Here is a 19,782-nt window from a genome sequence, read left to right on the forward strand (position 1 = left end):
GTCCACAAAAATGAGGAACATCCAACGCTCAGGTGGACCACACCAAGTAATAAGCTTTGGTTGCATTAAATGCAAGAGTCATTTGTGCTATTGTCTACTTGAGCGATGGATCTGTTGTATTTTTTTACTAATACCTTATAATAATCTGAGAGAAGATATGGACGGCGCGGATAAATAGTTATATCACGGTGGATCCGCCTACACAACTGACTGTTCGTGGCTAGAGAGAGGTGGGGTATATAGTACGCAATCCCCGCCCTCTTTTGAGAGTTCATTTGGAGACCAGAAATGGTCAGCAACGTTTGATTGGAGTATTCTTTGAGCAATGGATCTACAGCCAGGGCCCACTTAATAAGCAGTCCAGATGTCATCTACGTAAGTACATGGCTTTTATCATATGCAGAGACCATACTCCCATGATTTTGATATTTTCCTTTGTTTCTTTACGGTCACTGAATCCTTACCGTCCTTCTGGTGGGCCTGACAGTAGATAGTATACACATGAAATTCTACCCATCACATATACAAACCCTTGGACCATTGAACATTAATAATTGCACCATCCATTTGAATATAATGGATAAGATAGCGGAGCTTGCCTGATCGTTGTGGTTTTTCTAATATGGGCAGTACTACAAAGATGGCAACAGATGGATGGCGTGGATTCATCGTATTGAAGGCCACACGTGTGTTCACGAGTGGGTATGAACCGAATCGAGTTCATCACAACTAACTATAGAAACTTTGATGCGTCAATGAAAACAATTGCATTAGAAATTCTTGCTTAGATCATGAAGCATTAACGCTTACGATCAGCCTAAGACACCTCCAGACATGGGCTTCTGGACATCTCTGCTCACTAAGTTCTACTAATTCCGCACTCGTGTGGAGGCCTTCCATCCACATGCAGTCACACGTGCCAGTATAGAGCACATGTGCGAGATCAGATCTTTCCATCAAGTGGGCTTCATTGTTTAGATCATTTGACCTAAAAATCAGGAAATTTTACATGTCATATATGCCACAGCGTGACCCACAAAACAAGGGCTAGAAATAAACTGTCAGTTTACTTTCTAGATCGTGACCCACCTGAGGAGTGAAACATGTTGAATTTTGAGGATGAAGATCTAACCATTTATTCCTACCACACGGAAAGCTCAGATCTCACGCATGTGCTCCTTATGAGCACGTGTGCATGCATCTGGATCGGCGGGGCTCCACGTGGAAGCAGCCTGTTGTATAAAGATCCTGCGGTCAGAAAGCCCACCGTGATGTTTATGAGAAATCTACCCGTCCATCCATTTTGCCAGATTACATTATAACATGATCCAAAAACTAACGCAGATCCAAAATAGAAGTGGGCCGCACGACAGGAAACAATGGGGAATGAACTTCCACCGTTGAAACATTCATTGGGCCACGGAAGCTTTCGATCAGGCTAATATTTTTGTCTTTTCAGTTCATCCGAGTAGAAAAGACGTTATTAACCGTTTCGATGGCATATAAACATCATGGTCGAACTCAGGGAGGTTTCAATGGTAGGAATTTCCCTGCCCCTTTTTTCCTCTCGTGCGGCCCACTTGAGTTTTGGATCTGCCTTAGTTTTTTAGCTAAAGTCCTTGACATGAGTTGGAAAAACAGATGGACGGGGTAGATTTCTCACGAACATTACCTATCTTCTGACCGCGGAACTCCCTGCGTACTGAGTTACTGAGTACGCTCTCATGTACTGAGTAAACTATGTTGGCCCACCGTAACTGTATGTGGTTTATCCACTCCGTTCATCCGTTTTACTGGCTCATTTAAGATGTTGGGACCAAAATTGAAGCATATCCAAAGACGAAACCAACCATACCACAGGAAAATGTGGGAATAATGATTTTCACCGTTGAAACCTTTCCAGGCCCCACAGTGATTTTTATTTGTCTTCTAATCTGTTCATGACATCACGCAAACATAGATGAAGGGAAAACCCAAATATAAGCGTGATCCAAAACCTCTGTGGCCCCCAGGAAGTTTTCAACGGTATACGTTCAATTCGCACTGTTTCCCGTGGTGTGGTCCATTTGATATTTTTATGTGTTTCATTTTAGGATTAAACCCTAAAATTACGGGATAAAATGTATGGAAGGAGTGGATAAAATATATAAATCACGGTGGACCCCACAGAGTTTACTCAGTACGCTTGAGTTACTTCGCAATCCTCTTCCTTCCTGCCATACGACACTTCCTCTTAAGAGACCTTCGCCAAGCCCACACGCACAACTCTCCACGCCCACAAGCGCCAACATGCCACATGTGCGTGAAATCCTGTCCGTAGTGGTTGCTTGATCCTTCATAGCCGTCCATTCGTCTTTTACACCGTGGCTCACACGAGTCAAGCAGCTTAATCTTTCGGACCGAGGCATCTAGATGGTGGACCCCACCATATGAACAGTTCGGATGTCTTAAATTCGTTCCAGTCTAGTAATACACACGTGTTGACTTATCAAACCACCCTGACTGACGATTCATCTTAAATACATGAGAATCTCCATTTATTTCCTACATGATCCGTTTCCAGCAAAGGCATCAAAGAACACAACAGCAGAAATGCTGCACCCCATCACCTTTTGCCTACTCGTATTGATTTCTGTCCATCCATGGCCTGCAATCTCCCGATCAGTCATCAGTTCCTTACCAGGCTTTCCTGGCCCACTCCCCTTCTATCTAGAAACCGGGTAAGCTAATTAAAAAAAAAAAAAAAAAAGCTTCCCACAGTGGTTATGGGTGTTTTGATCGGTGATCTGATCTCTTACATAGACTTAGTGTGTTATCGCTGTAGGTATGTGGGAGTGGGGGAATCGAACGAAGACCAGCTCTTCTACTACTTTGTAGAGTCTGAGAACAACCCGAAAGAGGACCCACTTGTGGTGTGGATCACAGGTGGGCCAGGTTGCTCTGCATGGAGTGGCCTTACTTTTGAAATAGGTATGTATTTATTCGCCAACTTGTTATACGTGTGGACATCTGAGTCATTAAGAAGTTCCCCATCATTATGATCAGCCGTCATCAAAATTGAAATCAAGGGAAGGCCGACGATCTAAACCATGATACTGGTTTGGTCCACCTGATGGTTGGATCGGCCTGATTTTAACGACAGTGATCTTTAGCGATGGTCTGACAACTTGAATGGCTTGGATGCTCCACACATTTGACATCAATCATGAAAAGAGGGATAGTACGGTAAGCTTATGGTACTAAGAGGAGTGCCTGACCATTAAAATACTGTACCAAGATCTCCAATACTTGGGGCCTATTTTACCGTGATTTGCTGTTTCACAGCCACCTTGATTGGTTTTTTTACACCCAATTCCGATTTTGGGAAAATAAAATAGTAAAAAGTGTACTGTTTTAATTCTCGAAATCAAAGGGGGGTGGAAGCAAATCAATTTGATTGGGTGTAAAGATCATTTCCTTGGAATTAATTTATGAGGTGTGGTTTACTTGTTTGATGTCCTACAAAATTAGTGGGGCATACCAATTTCAGTTGTGGGCCTAATCGATGTTCGTGTATATCCTATCACTTCGCATGTGGGTCCCATGTTTTCTGCCCATTAGAGCCTGGGGGCCCATCTAATCATGTGATCCTATGAATCGCAATCTTCTCTCTCTCTCTCTCTCTCTCTCTCTCAGAGCACCGTATGCTTTGGAAGATGCTATTTACATCCACTTAATTGATAAATACACCCATCATTTGCACTTTGTTTATAACAATCTAACATTTAATTTAATTTTTTATTTCTAAAAGTCAATGAAGCAATCTGTAAATGGTGGCTATGCAACTCTAGTGTACCACTAGAATACGCGCTGCATTCATTTGTGATGCAAGGATGAACGTAATGAGGTCAGTCACCGTCTTCCTAAGGATAACTACTCCAAATGCATGGAGCTTATCTGAACTCCTCACGGAGATGTCTTGAATCCATGAGGAAAAGAATAAGAAAAGTAAAATAAATTCTAAAAAACTAATAAACTAATTGATAATTGAATATGTAAGTTTACACACCTATATAATTCTAAGCCATGCAAGAATTTTCAGAATTAAACTATAACTAAGACTCCCAGGAATCGCGAGTTACTATAAATAGAAATCTCTCTCCCCTATATCCACAAATTGCACCTGTAAGTGGGTTCTACTGTGATGTGTCACTCGTATCTAACTAATTAGCTATCAAGCAGCCTATCTTTATTCATTTGTTGAATATCCAAATGATTCAAACCGTTCATCTTGTGGACCCCACCATCACAAAATCACAGTAATCATGTGGTCCTAGCCACCCAATCGGGCACTCCTGATATTTACAGTTCATCATTGAATGATTATTGTCCTCGAATCGTGGTTAGAATCACTAGACTGATTTGATTTTTGGGGTATGGCTCATTCATAAGGCCAAAAAGATGAATGGCTTGGATCTTAATTATGCATGTTTACCGACCAAATAAGGAATGGGTGCGGAACATGTTCTGTCTGAATGTTTCATATCATTCAATATTGGATCATCCTTCTACATGATTATCCAGGCCGTTCATCTGGATGGTCCCATCTGTAGATGAGCCACACATGAAATTTCTGACCGACCAAAAATCCTCACCTTTCATGAATTGTCATTGAGAAATGGACTGTTTTTCCTTCAACGGTGAGGATCTTTACCGAGTGAAAAATATATTATGTTGCCATCCATCGTGGTTGGACCTTCTAATGCACGGCCAGGATCATAGGAGGGCCTAAAGGTGGAGCCTCCTTGGATTCATGATGTCCTGATGACAACTACCGAGGTGGGGTCGACGGTCAACATCACCAGTCGAGGCTAGATAAGTTTTGGTAAGGATCCTATCTTGCATGAAAGAAAATCTACCACCAACAGGCGAATCATGGACTTTAACGCAGATGACGGACACTAAATTCGAAGGAGGTTTGTTAGATCTAATACATCCGGACGTATTGCATTTGGACACGCCCGGACTTTTGACTGTTTATCTAGAGTCATTTTCCAATGACCTAAAACGTTTATAGCTGGCCGGCCCCACCTTAGATGGTGGATAACCAAATCATAAAATCTCTTAGATAGGTTCATTGAGCTCTTTTCCATTTAATATGAATGATCTCTGTGAATACCATCATATGAAAAGCAAACTCATTGAAAAGGACCCCAATGGTCTCTGCTCGTTGGTTGAGCTGGTAGAGACATATCCCCTCCCCATAATGACTTGAGTTCGAGTTCTCAAGGAGCCCCACATGTGGCTGTGGCATGAATGCAGAACGGAAGTTTATCCCCATCGTTCATAAAAATTTTCATATCATTTTAGAGTATGAGTCCAAAAAAGAGTAGATCTGTGGCTGAAGTGGACCATGTAGTGGGGATTGAATACCCACCATTAGAAACATCCTGGGGGCTACAAAAGTTTTAGATCAAGCTAAATTTTCTGTTTTCCCATCCATGGCTAAGTGACTTTATGAACAGGTTGGATTGCAACTAAACATTAAGGTTGGCCTTAGGAAGGTGTCGATGGTGGTCGTCATTATCACTGGTACTTCCAGTGGCGTTTTTTTTTTTTTTTTAAAATTAAATTTATGTGGACAGTGGCGTGGTTCATTTTTGGGCTCATACTCTAAAAATGATATGTAAATTTTGAAGACCGGAGTGGATAAAACCCATATATCATGATAACCCGTACTGATTTCCGTCCGGGCAATGGCAGGATGCAATCGGCTTTGACTTTGGACATAAGAATGTTGAAAACTCAGGGTGAGTAGTTGATTTTCGCCAAATGATTAAAAGTTTAATAATTGATAGTGAAATGTCTCGGGTTAGGTAAAAATTGTCATGTGTTAAGTCAACGGGGGTAGGGAAAAAAAGAAATAGGTAACTTTTTTCAAAAAAAAATTGTGTAATCGAGAGGGTTTATTTCTAAAATTATTTCATTTTAAGAAATATGTTAGCAAGAGTGAGCAAGATTAAGTAGGGTTGTATTTTTTTGCCAATCTCTTAATTTATAGATGAAATTTTTAATTTTTAATTTTTTTAAGGCATATCCACGCCTCACACTCACACCCACATTCATAGCACAAGATAAATCAATCTCATGATCTCAGTGTTGAAACAATGTCTATCTACCGCTAAATTATAGAGCCACAGTAACTAATTAAATCAATTTGCAAGATGGACGCCTTCCTTAACTCTTCCTTCTTCTTTTTTTCTTTTTTCTTTTATTTATATTTTATATTTTACGTTTTATTTTATTTTTGTTTCTTTTCCATTGATCGTGCATGGGATTTTATGTGGTACACCATCAACATTAGATCAGTGACTGATTCAATGTTGTGGGCCGGGTATGGCCCACAGTAAATTATCATATGGTCATTGTATCTTAACGTCATCTGTGACGTTGCATATCGTAATTTTCTTATTCTTCGGTCCAGCTTTGGCACGGTTTATGTTATACACAAATTGCATGTTAGTGGAAAATGAAGCACTGTTGGTTAACGTCATCTGTGACGTTGCATATCGTAATTTCCAGCAACAAGACAAATGGCTCACGTTCTCATGGTAGGTGCTAACATAGGGCTGGAAATTTCAAACAACAAACTGTACACGACACTTCATTCTCTTGACAGGTGCTAATGAGGAGCTCGTTGAACCGTGGTAAGATAGAGTTTGAATGAGCATATGACATGAGGTATTTGAAAACTACTTTTCAGAAAAAAATAAAAATTGAAAAGTACTCTTAAATGCGCATGGCTTATACTCATTAAGGCTCCACCTTAGTACCGTCCAACAAGCTCTACAGTATCATTTCCCCTTCTCATACCCCCTCTCTCTTTCTCTTAGCTCCACAACCACCCCTCCACATGTACCTTTATATGCAACACACATGCTAACTTGGTAAGCATGCACAACACGAGAGCAGAGCATACGGTGGCAGGTGCCACCATGAAGATTAGTACACACACTAGTTGAATGTGAACTGCTGCCAAGATATATTTTGGAATGCAAGCAATTTTTCCATTTTACTTTTAATTGGTATGCTAGCTTTATGCGTTTTGTGACATGGCCATTTCAAAATTAAAGGTACATACGAAAACATTACTAGTGTAGAGTTTAAAAATAACATAAAAGATTTGGTTCTCTCAACGCTAGCATTTTACCTATAGCCGGGCATCGAGTTTTGTTGAGCCGAGTTAGGGCTGACCTGACTCGATTTGGTTTTGAAATAGACCTTACCCGTACTTGACTTGGCTCAGTACCAAGTTTAGCATAACTGACCTGATCCGAGTTCGCGTCAGGCCACAAGTACTGAGTCCAATCCGATCACAAGTACCGAATCAGGTCTGGTGCAACGGATATCCACGGGTTGAAATAACAACTCAAAACCTAGGTGCACCTGCCTAATTGTAGCCTCTACATTAGCTACATGGTATCTCAGATCTAAAATGTCAAATGTAGGGTTTACACAAAGACACACAAGTCGGGTTTTGGATCAAGTCGAGATAGTATTGAGTTGGATTTTAGCTCAAATTGAGTCGAGTTACTAGGTGATCTGAACTCGACTCAGTTTGAGTTCGAATTGGATGAAGTCTACTTAGTTCAGATCGAGTTGAGTTACTAGGTGATCTGAACTCGGCTCAGTTTGAGATCGGATTGGATGAAGTCTACTTGGTTCGGATCGAGTTGAGTTACTAGGGGACCTGAACTCGACTCAGTTTGAGTTCAGATTGGACGAATTCTACTCGATACAGATCAACTCAACCACTCGATATAGATCGAGTCGAATCTGAACGAGTTAGACGAGCCGAGTTGTCTCGTGCCTAGCTCTAATTTCACCGGCCAAAGCAGGAGAAGACGCATGTAATTTATAAAATTATAGTGCAAAATGATTTCTAAATTCCATATTACAAGAAATTTGAATTATTAAGAAGTTAATTAGAAGACATGAGGTAGTTCAAATTAAAAGCTAGGAAAAGCTTAAAAGGGCCGGATGGTAAGGAACAACTTAATAACCTATAATTTAAAATATGATCATCAATTGAGTGAAATGGTAGAACAAGATTTATGTAGCTGACCCAATTAGTTAAGATAAATCTTATATGAGAGCCATATTACAAACAATAATAATGATGATGATGAAGATGATGATAATAATAAAATAAATTGATTTATTAAGAGTTAATTTGAATTACTAATAAATTGAGTTTGAATTGCTAACAATATATACCCATCCTTTGATCCCACTTGCAGATAGTTGCACGGTTTTCTGATCTCATCTTATGTTTTTTAACAAACGCGAGGAACGGGTTGCTGGTGCATCTCGGCGTGAATAAAGTCCCAATGGGTCCATTTACCACAATAGGTGGGCCATACAGTGTCCACTTTTCAAGGCCGTCGCTGTATTTTATCTGAATCGTTTGTTTCGTAGGCCTTTGAATTAAGGAATTAGTACTAATTTATATATAACAAAATAAAATTTATAGGGTCCCCCATCCACGGTGGGACCCAATACTTCAGCGGTCTCGATCACTGAACCATGGGTCCATGGCTGTCATTTATAATACAGATGCGTCAAGATCAAATAATTCATAAGAAGAAAACGCATTTTAGTGGTCATATTATATTCTTATTACAATCGAGAAAGTTTACTAACTCCACACGCAACACATGACAAGTGGGCCCACGTCATCACACCCGTTAACTTTTTATAGTAAAACTTTGATACTCTGGCAGCGCATGATAGACAATAAACACGTACTTAGAAATTACTTGGGTCCTTAAACTTGCTCGGGTGGTAGACTCTTCCGAGTTTCAACACCTGATCAAGGGTTCGAGTTATAAAAAAAAAAAAGTACTTAGAAATTACTTAGAAACTGCATGAATTCATTCAGAAAGTCAGATTAAACCGTACAAATTATGCTAGCCAGTGTCGATTTATTATGAACAAAAAACTAACATTATTTTATTTTATTTTTGTCGGACATTTTTTGGACGGTTAAAATTGACAAATATTCAATTTTCCTATTTCTACAAACAATTGTCCAAAAATCAGGCATTAGGCTCGTTCAACCAATCTAATATTTGGGATTGTGACATGGGGACAGCCGACTACATACTTACGTGGTTGTCTCGATCGATCCTTACATACAACGGAGAGAAAAATAATAATAATAATAATAATTCTCAAATACGGTTTAGATGAGGTTTGCTAAGTCCGCACATGTATGGTGCCATGCCCATCCACACGCGGCCACACGAGCTAATATGGAACAAGTACGAGATCCAACCTTTCCATCCGGTGGCACAATGTTTAGGTCCTTTAGGGCGAAAAAAGGTCATGTTGCTCCATCCTCATGTGGCCGGTGTGCAAAACTAATGGACGCTTTCTGAGTTTTCTTTTTCTAGCCATCCATATGTTTTGCAAAGATGATATTTCTGTCAAAAAGATTGGAACGGTGTGGCCCACCTAATAAAAAGCTTGGATATTTCATATGGGTCACATATAGGCATTTGTGGCGACGGGCAGGGATCCACACACGTGTGGCTTAATAAACATATGTAAGACTTTCCATATTTCCATACTCCGGCGTAGCATGAAGGTCGATATGCATGCACTCATAATCTGTCCGTATGGTACACGTGTAAGTAAATTAATCGTTCAAATCATGGACCCACCTTTGATGATCATAAACAAGCAACGCGTTGAACTCATATATTAGTTGGCTAGTTCATAGAGATCAATATTTAATAGTTCAAAATCTAGATGTACATGGATAAAAAGTTTCAAAGACACTGACAAACCTGACATAATTAGACTAATGAACTTTCTACAGTAGGTCCCACGATTTGGATGGTTTAGATTGAAGCACGCTATTCCTTATTCGGTCTGTGATATCTCAGCTACCTTATCTATATATATATATATATATATATATATATATATATATAATTTATTTATTTATTTTTTTTTTAAAAAAAATAGCCTGCCTGAGTAATTATCCAACTACTAGGAAAAGTTACTCCAACTGCTGGTTGGGCTGGGCCCACTGCGTTGCATGTATGCCAAACCACAAATCAGTCTCAGGAAATGCATGGCTCTTTATTAATCAGGTGGGCCACGTTAAAAAAATAATAACGGACAGCCAACCAAAAACCACTGAATTTTTGGGTAGACCGCGTGATGGTTGGATAGGCGGGTGTGGAGTCAGTCAGGTCATTGGGGAATGTTCGGTCAGGTCTTTTAGGTGGGGCTCACCTCTATGACCTGTTAAATATGTCCAATCGTTTTCCCAGCTCATTTTAGTACGTGGCCCAAAAATACGCAAATACAAATATCAGGTGGACCCCACCATAGCAAAATAGTGATTATTGATTACCTATCATTAAAATCTTCCTAAGGTCAACCGTAATGTTTATTTGCCATCCAAACTCGCTGATAATGTCATATAGACCTGAATGAAGGAAAAACATAAAACACCAACTTTATCCAAAACATTTGCAGCTATAAAAAGTTATTTATGGTCACTAATCATTGTTTCCAATGCTTTACTGGTCCACCTGAGATTTGGATATACTTCATTTTCAAGCCTTAAAATGAACTGGAAAAATGGATGGATGGCATGGATATACAGCACATACATCAAGGTGGGCCCCTAGTTCTTGGGAGGTCAAACTGTAATATTTCAGAAGACCCAGATGCATTCCTAGAATAAGCTTGTTCTACAAACGTTGTAGAGGATCCAGCTTCTAATTTAAGTTTGATGCATGTCACACGTGCAGTAATAGTATAATTTGAATGAATTCCATCCAACCAAATCATCAAATAACTATTATTGCCAAAGATGTTCTCTCTGGTAGCTCGTCCTGTTGGTAGTCCTTGTGCCACGATAGAATAATCCGACCGTCTATCTAGAACTTCCGAACTGGATGGTATCCGATAGGCGAGATTCTTTCATGTCGACAGTATATTACGGGTCAGGGCATCTACATAGTCGTACACACCTGATGGACGGTTTAGATTGAACTTCCACACACCATCGTGCGGTTACTTGCTACTTCGGCAGACTTTGATGGTTGATGTGATGTGCAAGCCCTCAGATATAGTACACGTGGCATATGAAAAATTAAACTGTCCAAATAGGGTGAATTACCATGGATAGATCAGCATCTCGCAATTTAGCCATTCTAACCTATGATTAATAGATATGTGATTGCTGACCGTTGATAAAATAAAACTGTCTATTAAACATCTACCAATTTGGGTAGAAAATAAAATCATCGTAATTTCGTTCTACGATCTCTATAAATTACGGTCCACGATTTAGACGGTCTGTTTTGAGTTTTTGCATTACACGTGTAATATTTCTTGAGTGATTGTGTACCACTCATCAAAAATTTCTGGAGTACTAAAGTTTTCGTCATCTCATCTCATCTGTCATTATGCACGTAGCGACGGACAGTCCACCTATGAAAGGCGATCTGCACATGCCAACAGGGCACATGTGTGAGCAATCCTTTACATTCAAAAGGTGGTCCTTATGGTCCATGTGCTGCACTCCAAAAATCAGGCTAGCCCACTGTCCATGTTATCAACACATGCAGGCTGTATATGGTGCCAGTTAATCCTTTTTTTAGCCCATTTCTTCTTGTATGGCCCACCATCTGAACATGATGGATCACTCGCACATGTGCCTCACTAGCTCGTGTATTAAAAAACTGAGATGTCTTTATTTTTATACTGTAGGTCCATTGTATTACGAGAATGAGGTCTACAACGGGAGCGTACCCACCATGGGTTTTAGACAAGATTCATGGGCAAAGGTTCGGATTTCTTTCTACAGCTACCTTTTATAGTTAGTTCAGAAAATCAAAACTCGGACTTGACTCGGTGTAGAGCTGGGACGAGTCGACTCGGTGTACTGACTTGGGCCAGTCTTTATTTGATTTGATATTTAATAAATTAAATAATATAATTTTAGAATGGTATTACATGATTAAAGTAGTTGTATGCACAAAACCATACTGAGTCGAGTTGACTCAGTTGAGTTGTGAGTCATGTCAGCGAGTTTTAGAACTATGCTTTAAATGGCTCATTTTGTTAAGTGGAGTTGAATTTTCAGGTTGCCAGTATCATCTTCTTAGATTCGCCGGTTTGGACCGGATTTTCTTACTCAAGTGGCTCAAAAGATGGAAAGAACGGGGATATAAGATCATCCAAGGAAGTTCATGAGTTTCTGAAGAAGGTGGGCCATCTTTAACGACACTGATCACTGTTTGAACAGTTGAGATTGAGTTAAAGAGCAGACTCCATCGCAGGACATGGACGAGCCTGGCCCACTGAGACCGCTCCTCAGTCCTCACAGATGGTGTATATGCAAGCCAATCAGGAGCATTTAAATCATGGGCCCAACTGTGCATATAGTCTGGGAAATGTACTAATTTTGTGATCCTGACTGTCCAATTTGCGAACAAGTGGATGGTTAGAAGTCAGATGATGAAGATCATCTAATCACTAATCAGTGCCATTTTCAGTCTATGGTAGTTGGAAGGTCCAGATTGACGTGCATGTTGCCAAGTTCCCATGGGAGCCATGTCTACCATTTAAGGGTTATAAATGAGCTCGTATGAAACGGCCACAGGTTTAAACGCGGCCCATGAAATAAATACCAGGGCGGGGCTCGCCCATCTCGCTAGATAACCATATAAGTCAAGGTCCAGGCAGGCCTGATGGGCCTGCTCAGCTGACCCACTTTCATGGCCTGAAATAAAATTCAAGGGTCATAGTTTCAACGTTTATTTTATTTCATTGGTGTACAGTGGTTGAATGATCACCCTCAATTCCTTTCAAATCCACTCTACGTCGGTGGCGATTCCTACTCGGGCATCACCGTTCCTATCATCGTTCAGGAAATATCAAATGGTAATCCTCATCCATTACTTTTTATATTAAGAAAATAATGGGTCATCCAAACCATTCATACTATGGGCCCCATCGTGGCGATTCCTACTCGGGACAATAGATTCAACAGCTTGATTCTGGTTTCGGGTCATCCAAACCATTCATACTGTATACTATAGGCCCAATCGTGAATGCTCTATCGGTAGTCAATGAAGAAATGGTTAATAAAGAAATATAGCAACGGTCTCCATTCAATTAAGAAAAGGCCCAATATTCTATAGCTAGGGCCTTCATTACATGGGACTTCTGCAATGTAGCCCATCAGACAAGTTGTTTTGATATATCCTTATATATATAAAAAAAGTTGTTTTGGACAACTGAACCATAGGCCCCACTTACTATAGAAACCTTTTGGCCCAAGCACCATATAATGTCAAGGTTTACTAGAATATCTGGAAGCATTGCAAAAAAGATATACGGGACTCTAGCCGTTGGATTTGAATTTTTCCAATGACCCAAACCGTTAATTGGTTTGGGATGCTCTAAAATAACTTTTAGACTGAATATTTGAATCCTTTGCTTGAACAAAGGCTACAGTGACCGTGCATAATGAAAGCAAAATGGTATCGATCCATAACTCAACTGGCAGACTGAGTGGAGATACCTCGTTTCAACACTCGAGGTCTTGGTATCGATCCCTAGCGGGGGTGGCTAACATAGAGTGTGTGTACTGACATTGGTGTGTATTAACAAGCTAACCCAAAAAAAAAAAAAAAGCAAAATGGCCAAATCATCAAAGGGTTAATCCAACAGTGAGTTTTTAGTTATTGCCTATCAACCATATAATGTGGGAAACATTATATAAATGGTTTGGAGCATTGGAAGGTTAAGGTCCTTGCATATCTTCTTGCAAAACGTCTGATGCTTCTAACCATTACTGCATGTAGACGAAGTTAGACCATTAGAATGAAGCTTTTTTAATGGCGTCGTTCGACTGCATAAAGTAAAGGTTAGGATGATCACTGCAGCGTGACTACTGGACTATGGCTTAATTATGACAGCACCGATGAGATGGATCGTTCAGATCATTGGAGATATCTAAGTATCTGGGTGCATGTGGGGGCATATCTGCTGAGATATTAAGTGGGGGAAACCGAACTCCAGTGTGCTTTCCATGCAGCCATGCATCTCTTCTATCTACCGATGACTCTTTAGATCTAGCACCACAATGTTGTATATGTGAAATCCACTCCGTCCATCAGGTGTGATTCTAGATGCTAGACCCTTTAGCCATAAATCAGACAGATCGATTACTCAATTGGGACACGACATAGGGAACAATGGGGATGGAACGTGAATCATAGGTTTGTTTTTGGGACCACCATGATGTTTATCTTTCATCAAGCCCGTTCATCAGATATGACTCACCAGGATGAAGGAATGATACAAAATCAGCCTGAACTAGGTGTCAGGTGGGCCCAACATGTGAACTTAGAGGTTGAGGTGCAATTTTGCATCTTCAAATTGGTGTGGCCCATATGAGGTTTTATCTGGCTATTGTGTTTGGCCTGTATAATGAAGATACGATTTGGCACCTAATGGGAGGAGTGGATTTCATTTGGGGCTGGTTAGAAACAGAAACTGCATTATGAATGATTCTATTTCTTGCCTTTTATGTCCCAAATCTATAGTTTGATAAAATCCCCGTAATGGTGTCATTATCTTTGTGATTTTCAAATTTGTATGGTGTTGCAGCTATTGAAGCTGGGCAGGAGCCAATCCTCAATCTCAAGGTATGCTTTTCTGGGACCACATGTCTGCTTTTCTACAACGAACAATGTTTGTTAAACACCTCTTGGGATTGTTTGGACAACTCCTTGAGACAATATGGATGTTCATGTCGATGTCCATATATTGGGTTTGGGTGCATCAACAACGGCCTAGTTGGATGTTGCTTTTTTTTTTTTTTTTTTTGCATTTGGTTGACACCTCTTGGGATTCTGCACAGGAGAATACATTGAAGAGGTGATACTATGGTAGATGTTCCAACATGGCACACATGCACAAGATTAGGTCCATAGTTAGCGGGTCTTAAAACGTGGACATTCTCTCCCTCTCTTTAAAATCGAGCCATATAATGTTAGGCTGCATCTGTTGGAATACAGACCATTTATTTAATACAAGGCTGTCTTTGATAACTGGATTCCAGCCTCTCTCTTGAACAGCATAATGCCTAATATTTTCGGGCAGCAATGTCACAATGGACGACTCTATTTTAAGTGCATGTTGCATCCAAAGCCAGGTTAGACATGCATGCACATCCATGTTTTAAGTAAAATGAGTTACTCAACACATCCAAACACCCCTATTCTCAATTCAAAACATGCATGTATGTTTAAAAAACTGGCATGCAACTTGCATCTATTAGCCATGTCACAAACTAGTCATCTATCTGGAGTGTCCAATGGGTGGGACTCTGCAATGATTTACTTTCTTTAGTCATCAGACCCAGAATTTCGGTGAAACTTCAATATGCAATTCTTGATTCAAAGTTTTGTTTTCAATAAATGACGGACTTTAATAGCCTAGTGCACACCAAGAGTCAGTACACCCATTATCTCCGGATGATAAAAGATGGTTTAGCAGTGTTATTTGAGGAATATAATGAGGTGCGGTGTCTCTCTACACACTTCCTTATTTACAGAAAAAATAAAGTGACAACAAAATTGTTGGGGGATTGCGGAAGCACACAAAGATGAATCTAGGAGAGTAATCCAATTGAATAAACCAAACACTAAGATAACACAACGATTTTAACGTAGAAAATACCCTTACAGGGAAAAAAAAAAAAACGACAGCACAAAGCAACAGATGAACACTATAAAATAAAAAAATACAAAGAGAAAGAGCTTATCCAATTCAAACAACCTCGAATCTAACCCTTGCTACACCCTTTGAGCCCCTTAGACGAATTTAAAACCCAAAGGAATAGTTTCTAATCTCATTTACACCTATATATATAGCCTTGGGAAGAATCCCAAACAAAAAAGAAAACTGGAAAGAATCTCAAACAAAAAAGGAAACATAAAAGTTGATTAATGACATCAAATACAACAAAAATCCCTACACTAATGACCCTATGAGCCATGAGCCTAACATAACACAAATATGGGCCCACTCCAAATATTCTAACACTTCCCCTCAAGCTGAAGTATAAAAATCATGCTTGCCCAACTTGAATAGAATGTGATGAAGTTGAGAAGATACAGAGCAACCTTCGACTTAGATGTGCTTAGTTAGTTTATAGAAGATAGGATTCAAGGTAATGTGGATCACATCTCAATTGTTGTAGAAAAGAAAACTAAAGTTATCATTGGAAAAGGGACCAAAGCCAAAGTACCTGGCACCAGCATAACCTATACAATGATATTTAGCCTTCGCATATGAGCAGACAACAACCAACTATTTCTTAGTCTTCCATAAAATGGGATTTCCACCACTGAATGTATAATTCTCTGAGGAAGATGGTGATAAACCTCATCATGTTCCTCCCTGCGTTAAGAATTGTTAGCTATTTTTTTTTGTCTTTCCACATAGGTTTTAGGCAGAAAATAAACTTCTATAAAAGTTTGTTCTTATGTTCTGAGAAGTTATCTTTGGGTCGAAGTAGAGCAATTGAACTGGAGCTGGGACTTCCTAAGTCTAACATCACTTTTATCTATTTTGGCTTCCCTATCATCAAAGGAAGAGCAAGAAAATCCAGGTTCCAACATCTGTTCGATAAAGTAATTCATATGGCTGAAGGTTGGAAGGGTGTGTGCTTTTCTCAAGTTGAGAGGGCCACTCTAATAAAGCATATGATTTGTAGCACTCCAGTGCATGCTATGGATGCAACTGACATTCTGATGTAGAACGTGTCATAGATATGTTCGTAGCATGGTTGGGCCAAAAGAAGGTGGACCATAACTTTTGATCTGAGTATCGTTACGGGGCACAACCTATCAATCTTTACTGAAACGGGCCATCCGAAGTGAAACGATCTACAAAGTGGGTCGCATCTATCCGTTTCGTCAAAAAATGCGTGCTTTCAGCTCAAAAATGAACTTTTAGGAAAAAAATACTATTTTTAGTAATTCTAAATATTTTAATATTTTCCTATTTTTAGAATTTTAGTTTTTCTTCTTTTTTAAAAATAACTTGTAATGATGCTAGGATTCTTCTAGCAAAAGTTTATTTGGAATTTTTATTTTTAGAAATTAGACTTTAGAAGAGTTTTACCAGAATTATGATTTTTATTAAAGTTAGAATTTTGCTATTTTTGTTAATTACGAATTTTAGTTTATTTTTTCTTTATTAATGGTGTAAGGGGACACATTATTATTATTCATCAATCAATTTCTAATTTTATAGAATTTATTTTCTATTTTTATTGTTCTTTTCCTCGTGAATTCGAGGAGTCTATGAGGAGTTTAAAGAAGTTCCGTGGATTTGGAACAGTTATTCCTTTGAGGAAGACGATGCTTGACCTCATGTCCTTCCCCGCGTTAATTTGGTATTAGAGTGGGGCTTTTCCTTGGATCGATGACTTCTAACGACGAGTCAGGCAAAAATTTTATGCACGGTGCTCCATTAAATCATATTTTAACAGCTTTCAAAGTATCACAACGAGAGAATCAGCAAGCCATGCAAGGGCTGTAGGCTTCCATCGATCGCATGACAGAATCCATAGGGCAAATGTGTTCTTAGCGGTGATCCGCCACCAACAATTGCTGGCACTCATAATCGCCTTGATCACAAGATGGTGCCAACAATGAACCATAAGATTACTCTTAAGAAGGTGAGATCCAACGACATGATTCCACAACATCCTGAATGAGGCAGTGATCGAATGGATCGAGAATTCATGATGATGATCAATCTTCCTAACTTCAATAACCAACTTCACGTCGAAGATTTCCTTAATTGACTTTCTAAAGTTGAGCGAGTCTTTGAATATATGGAAATCCTTGAAGGAAAGAAGGTTAAGTTTGTGGCCTGCAAATTGAAGGGCGGAGCTTCAACTTGATGAGAACAACTTCAATTCGAGTGTACGAAACAGATGAAAGCGCCAATTCGCACATGGTGGCCGATGAAGTAGTTATTGTGCACACAATTCCTCTCTCGATATTACGATCAGGTATTATTCAAACAAAACCAAAATTATTACCAGGATAGCCGATCAGTAAAATGTTATGTAGAAAAATCCTGTTATTTGTCTGTAAGAAACGACCTCATCGAAACGAAATTGCGATAGGTCACAGGATTCATCAGTGGCAAACATATGACCCCTATGGGAATGGAGAACCAACTCAAGACTCCTAAAGTGGAGGGACAATATCTCATAACTGAACGGGCCTTTATTAAATAATCTGAAGAAACGAGAGATATATATCCATTAGTTGAAAAGAAAATATATGTAGAACCTGTGAATATCCCAAAGGATTTGGAACTAGTATAGTAGGAGTTCAGGGTGGTTGTGCTCGATGAACTCCCTAATAAATTGTCTCTCATACGAGATATACAAGATCACATTAATCTCGTCTCAGGGGCAAGTCTGCCTAATTGCCACATTATTAGAAAGAATATGAGATCTTAAGGGCAGAGTGAAGAAACTAATCGATATTAGTCAAGTCAAGGAAAGTATATGTACATGTATTGTGTCAGCTCAAGAGTCTAATGGCAAGTACAAGAAAATGACTAATAAACATCGGCGTCAGAAGCTATCTCAGAATCATGAGCCAAGTCTCTTAAGTAACTCGATGACAAGTTGTTATTATTATTTTTTTTTAAGTGGAGGGGTCTGATGTAAAACGTGTCACAGATATGTTCCTAGCATAGTTGGGCCAAAAGAAGCTGGACCGTAAATTGATTGTAACTTTTGATCTGAGTATCGTTATGGGGCGCGAAACTTATCAATCTTTACTGAAATGGGCCATCCGAGGTGAACTGACCCACAACTATCCGTTTTGTCAGAAAATGCGTGCTTTCAGTTCAAAAATGAATTTTTTAGAAAAATACTGTTTTTAGTAATTTCAAAATTTTTATTATTTTCCTATTTTTAGAGTTTTAGATTTTCTTCCTTTTTAGAAATAACTTGTAATTATGCTAGGACTTTTCTAGAAAAAGTTTATTTGAAATTTTTATTTTTAGAAATTAGGCTTTAAAAGAGTTTTATTAGAGTTAGAATTTTGCTATTTTTGGTAATTACAAATTTTGGTTTATTTTTTCTTTATTAATTGTGTAAGGGGACACATTATTATTATTCATCAATCAATTTCAAATTTTATAGAATTTATTTTCTATTTTTCTTGTTATTTTCCTCGTGGATTCAAGGAGTCTCTGTGAGGAGTCCAGAGAAGTTCTGTGGATTCGGAATAGTTATCCCCTTGAGAAAGACGGTACTTAACCTCACATCCTTCCCCACGTCATATTCTTGCCCCATGTATAATAGAAATGGAGAGAAGCTCTGCCATTTTTTTATTTTTTATTTTGTGTTAGAGCAAAGGTAGAAAGAAATGTCATTAGTTGAATTGAAAAAGAAGCTCTGCCATTTCATTTTCGCTTTTTCAAGGGGCTTTGAGGAGGGATCAAACACTAGAGTGGAGGCCCGGGCTCTAGTACTCGGAGTGATCGCGATTTGCATCAGCTGGGATTTGACAAGATAGGGATAAAGAGTGACTCCAAAACTATGGTTGACCTCCTAAACAAAGGGTATCTAGAAAATTGGAGGATGTGGTATTGGTGGTCCAAGGTTGCTACCTTAGGAGAGGTGCTCAGATTACTGTAAACTATGTTTGGAGGGAAGCTAGCAAGGTA

The 19,782-nt window shown here is 39.2% G+C and overlaps 1 protein-coding gene across 1 annotated transcript in view; it reads left to right on the plus strand.

Moving 5' to 3' along the window:
* Nucleotides 1-2,540: 2,540 nt before the first annotated feature.
* Nucleotides 2,541-19,782, plus strand: part of LOC131218874 (serine carboxypeptidase-like 1) — a 33,260-nt gene continuing 16,018 nt past the window's right edge. The window contains exons 1-6 of the mRNA XM_058213741.1: nt 2,541-2,720; nt 2,825-2,970; nt 11,773-11,849; nt 12,149-12,271; nt 12,846-12,948; nt 14,683-14,720. Of these exons, the coding sequence (XP_058069724.1) occupies nt 2,593-2,720; nt 2,825-2,970; nt 11,773-11,849; nt 12,149-12,271; nt 12,846-12,948; nt 14,683-14,720 (615 nt within the window). The 5' untranslated portion in view covers nt 2,541-2,592. The remainder of the gene's footprint in view (nt 2,721-2,824; nt 2,971-11,772; nt 11,850-12,148; nt 12,272-12,845; nt 12,949-14,682; nt 14,721-19,782) is intronic.

Source organism: Magnolia sinica, chromosome 11 (assembly GCF_029962835.1).
Source record: "Magnolia sinica isolate HGM2019 chromosome 11, MsV1, whole genome shotgun sequence".
Lineage (NCBI taxonomy): Eukaryota > Viridiplantae > Streptophyta > Magnoliopsida > Magnoliales > Magnoliaceae > Magnolia > Magnolia sinica.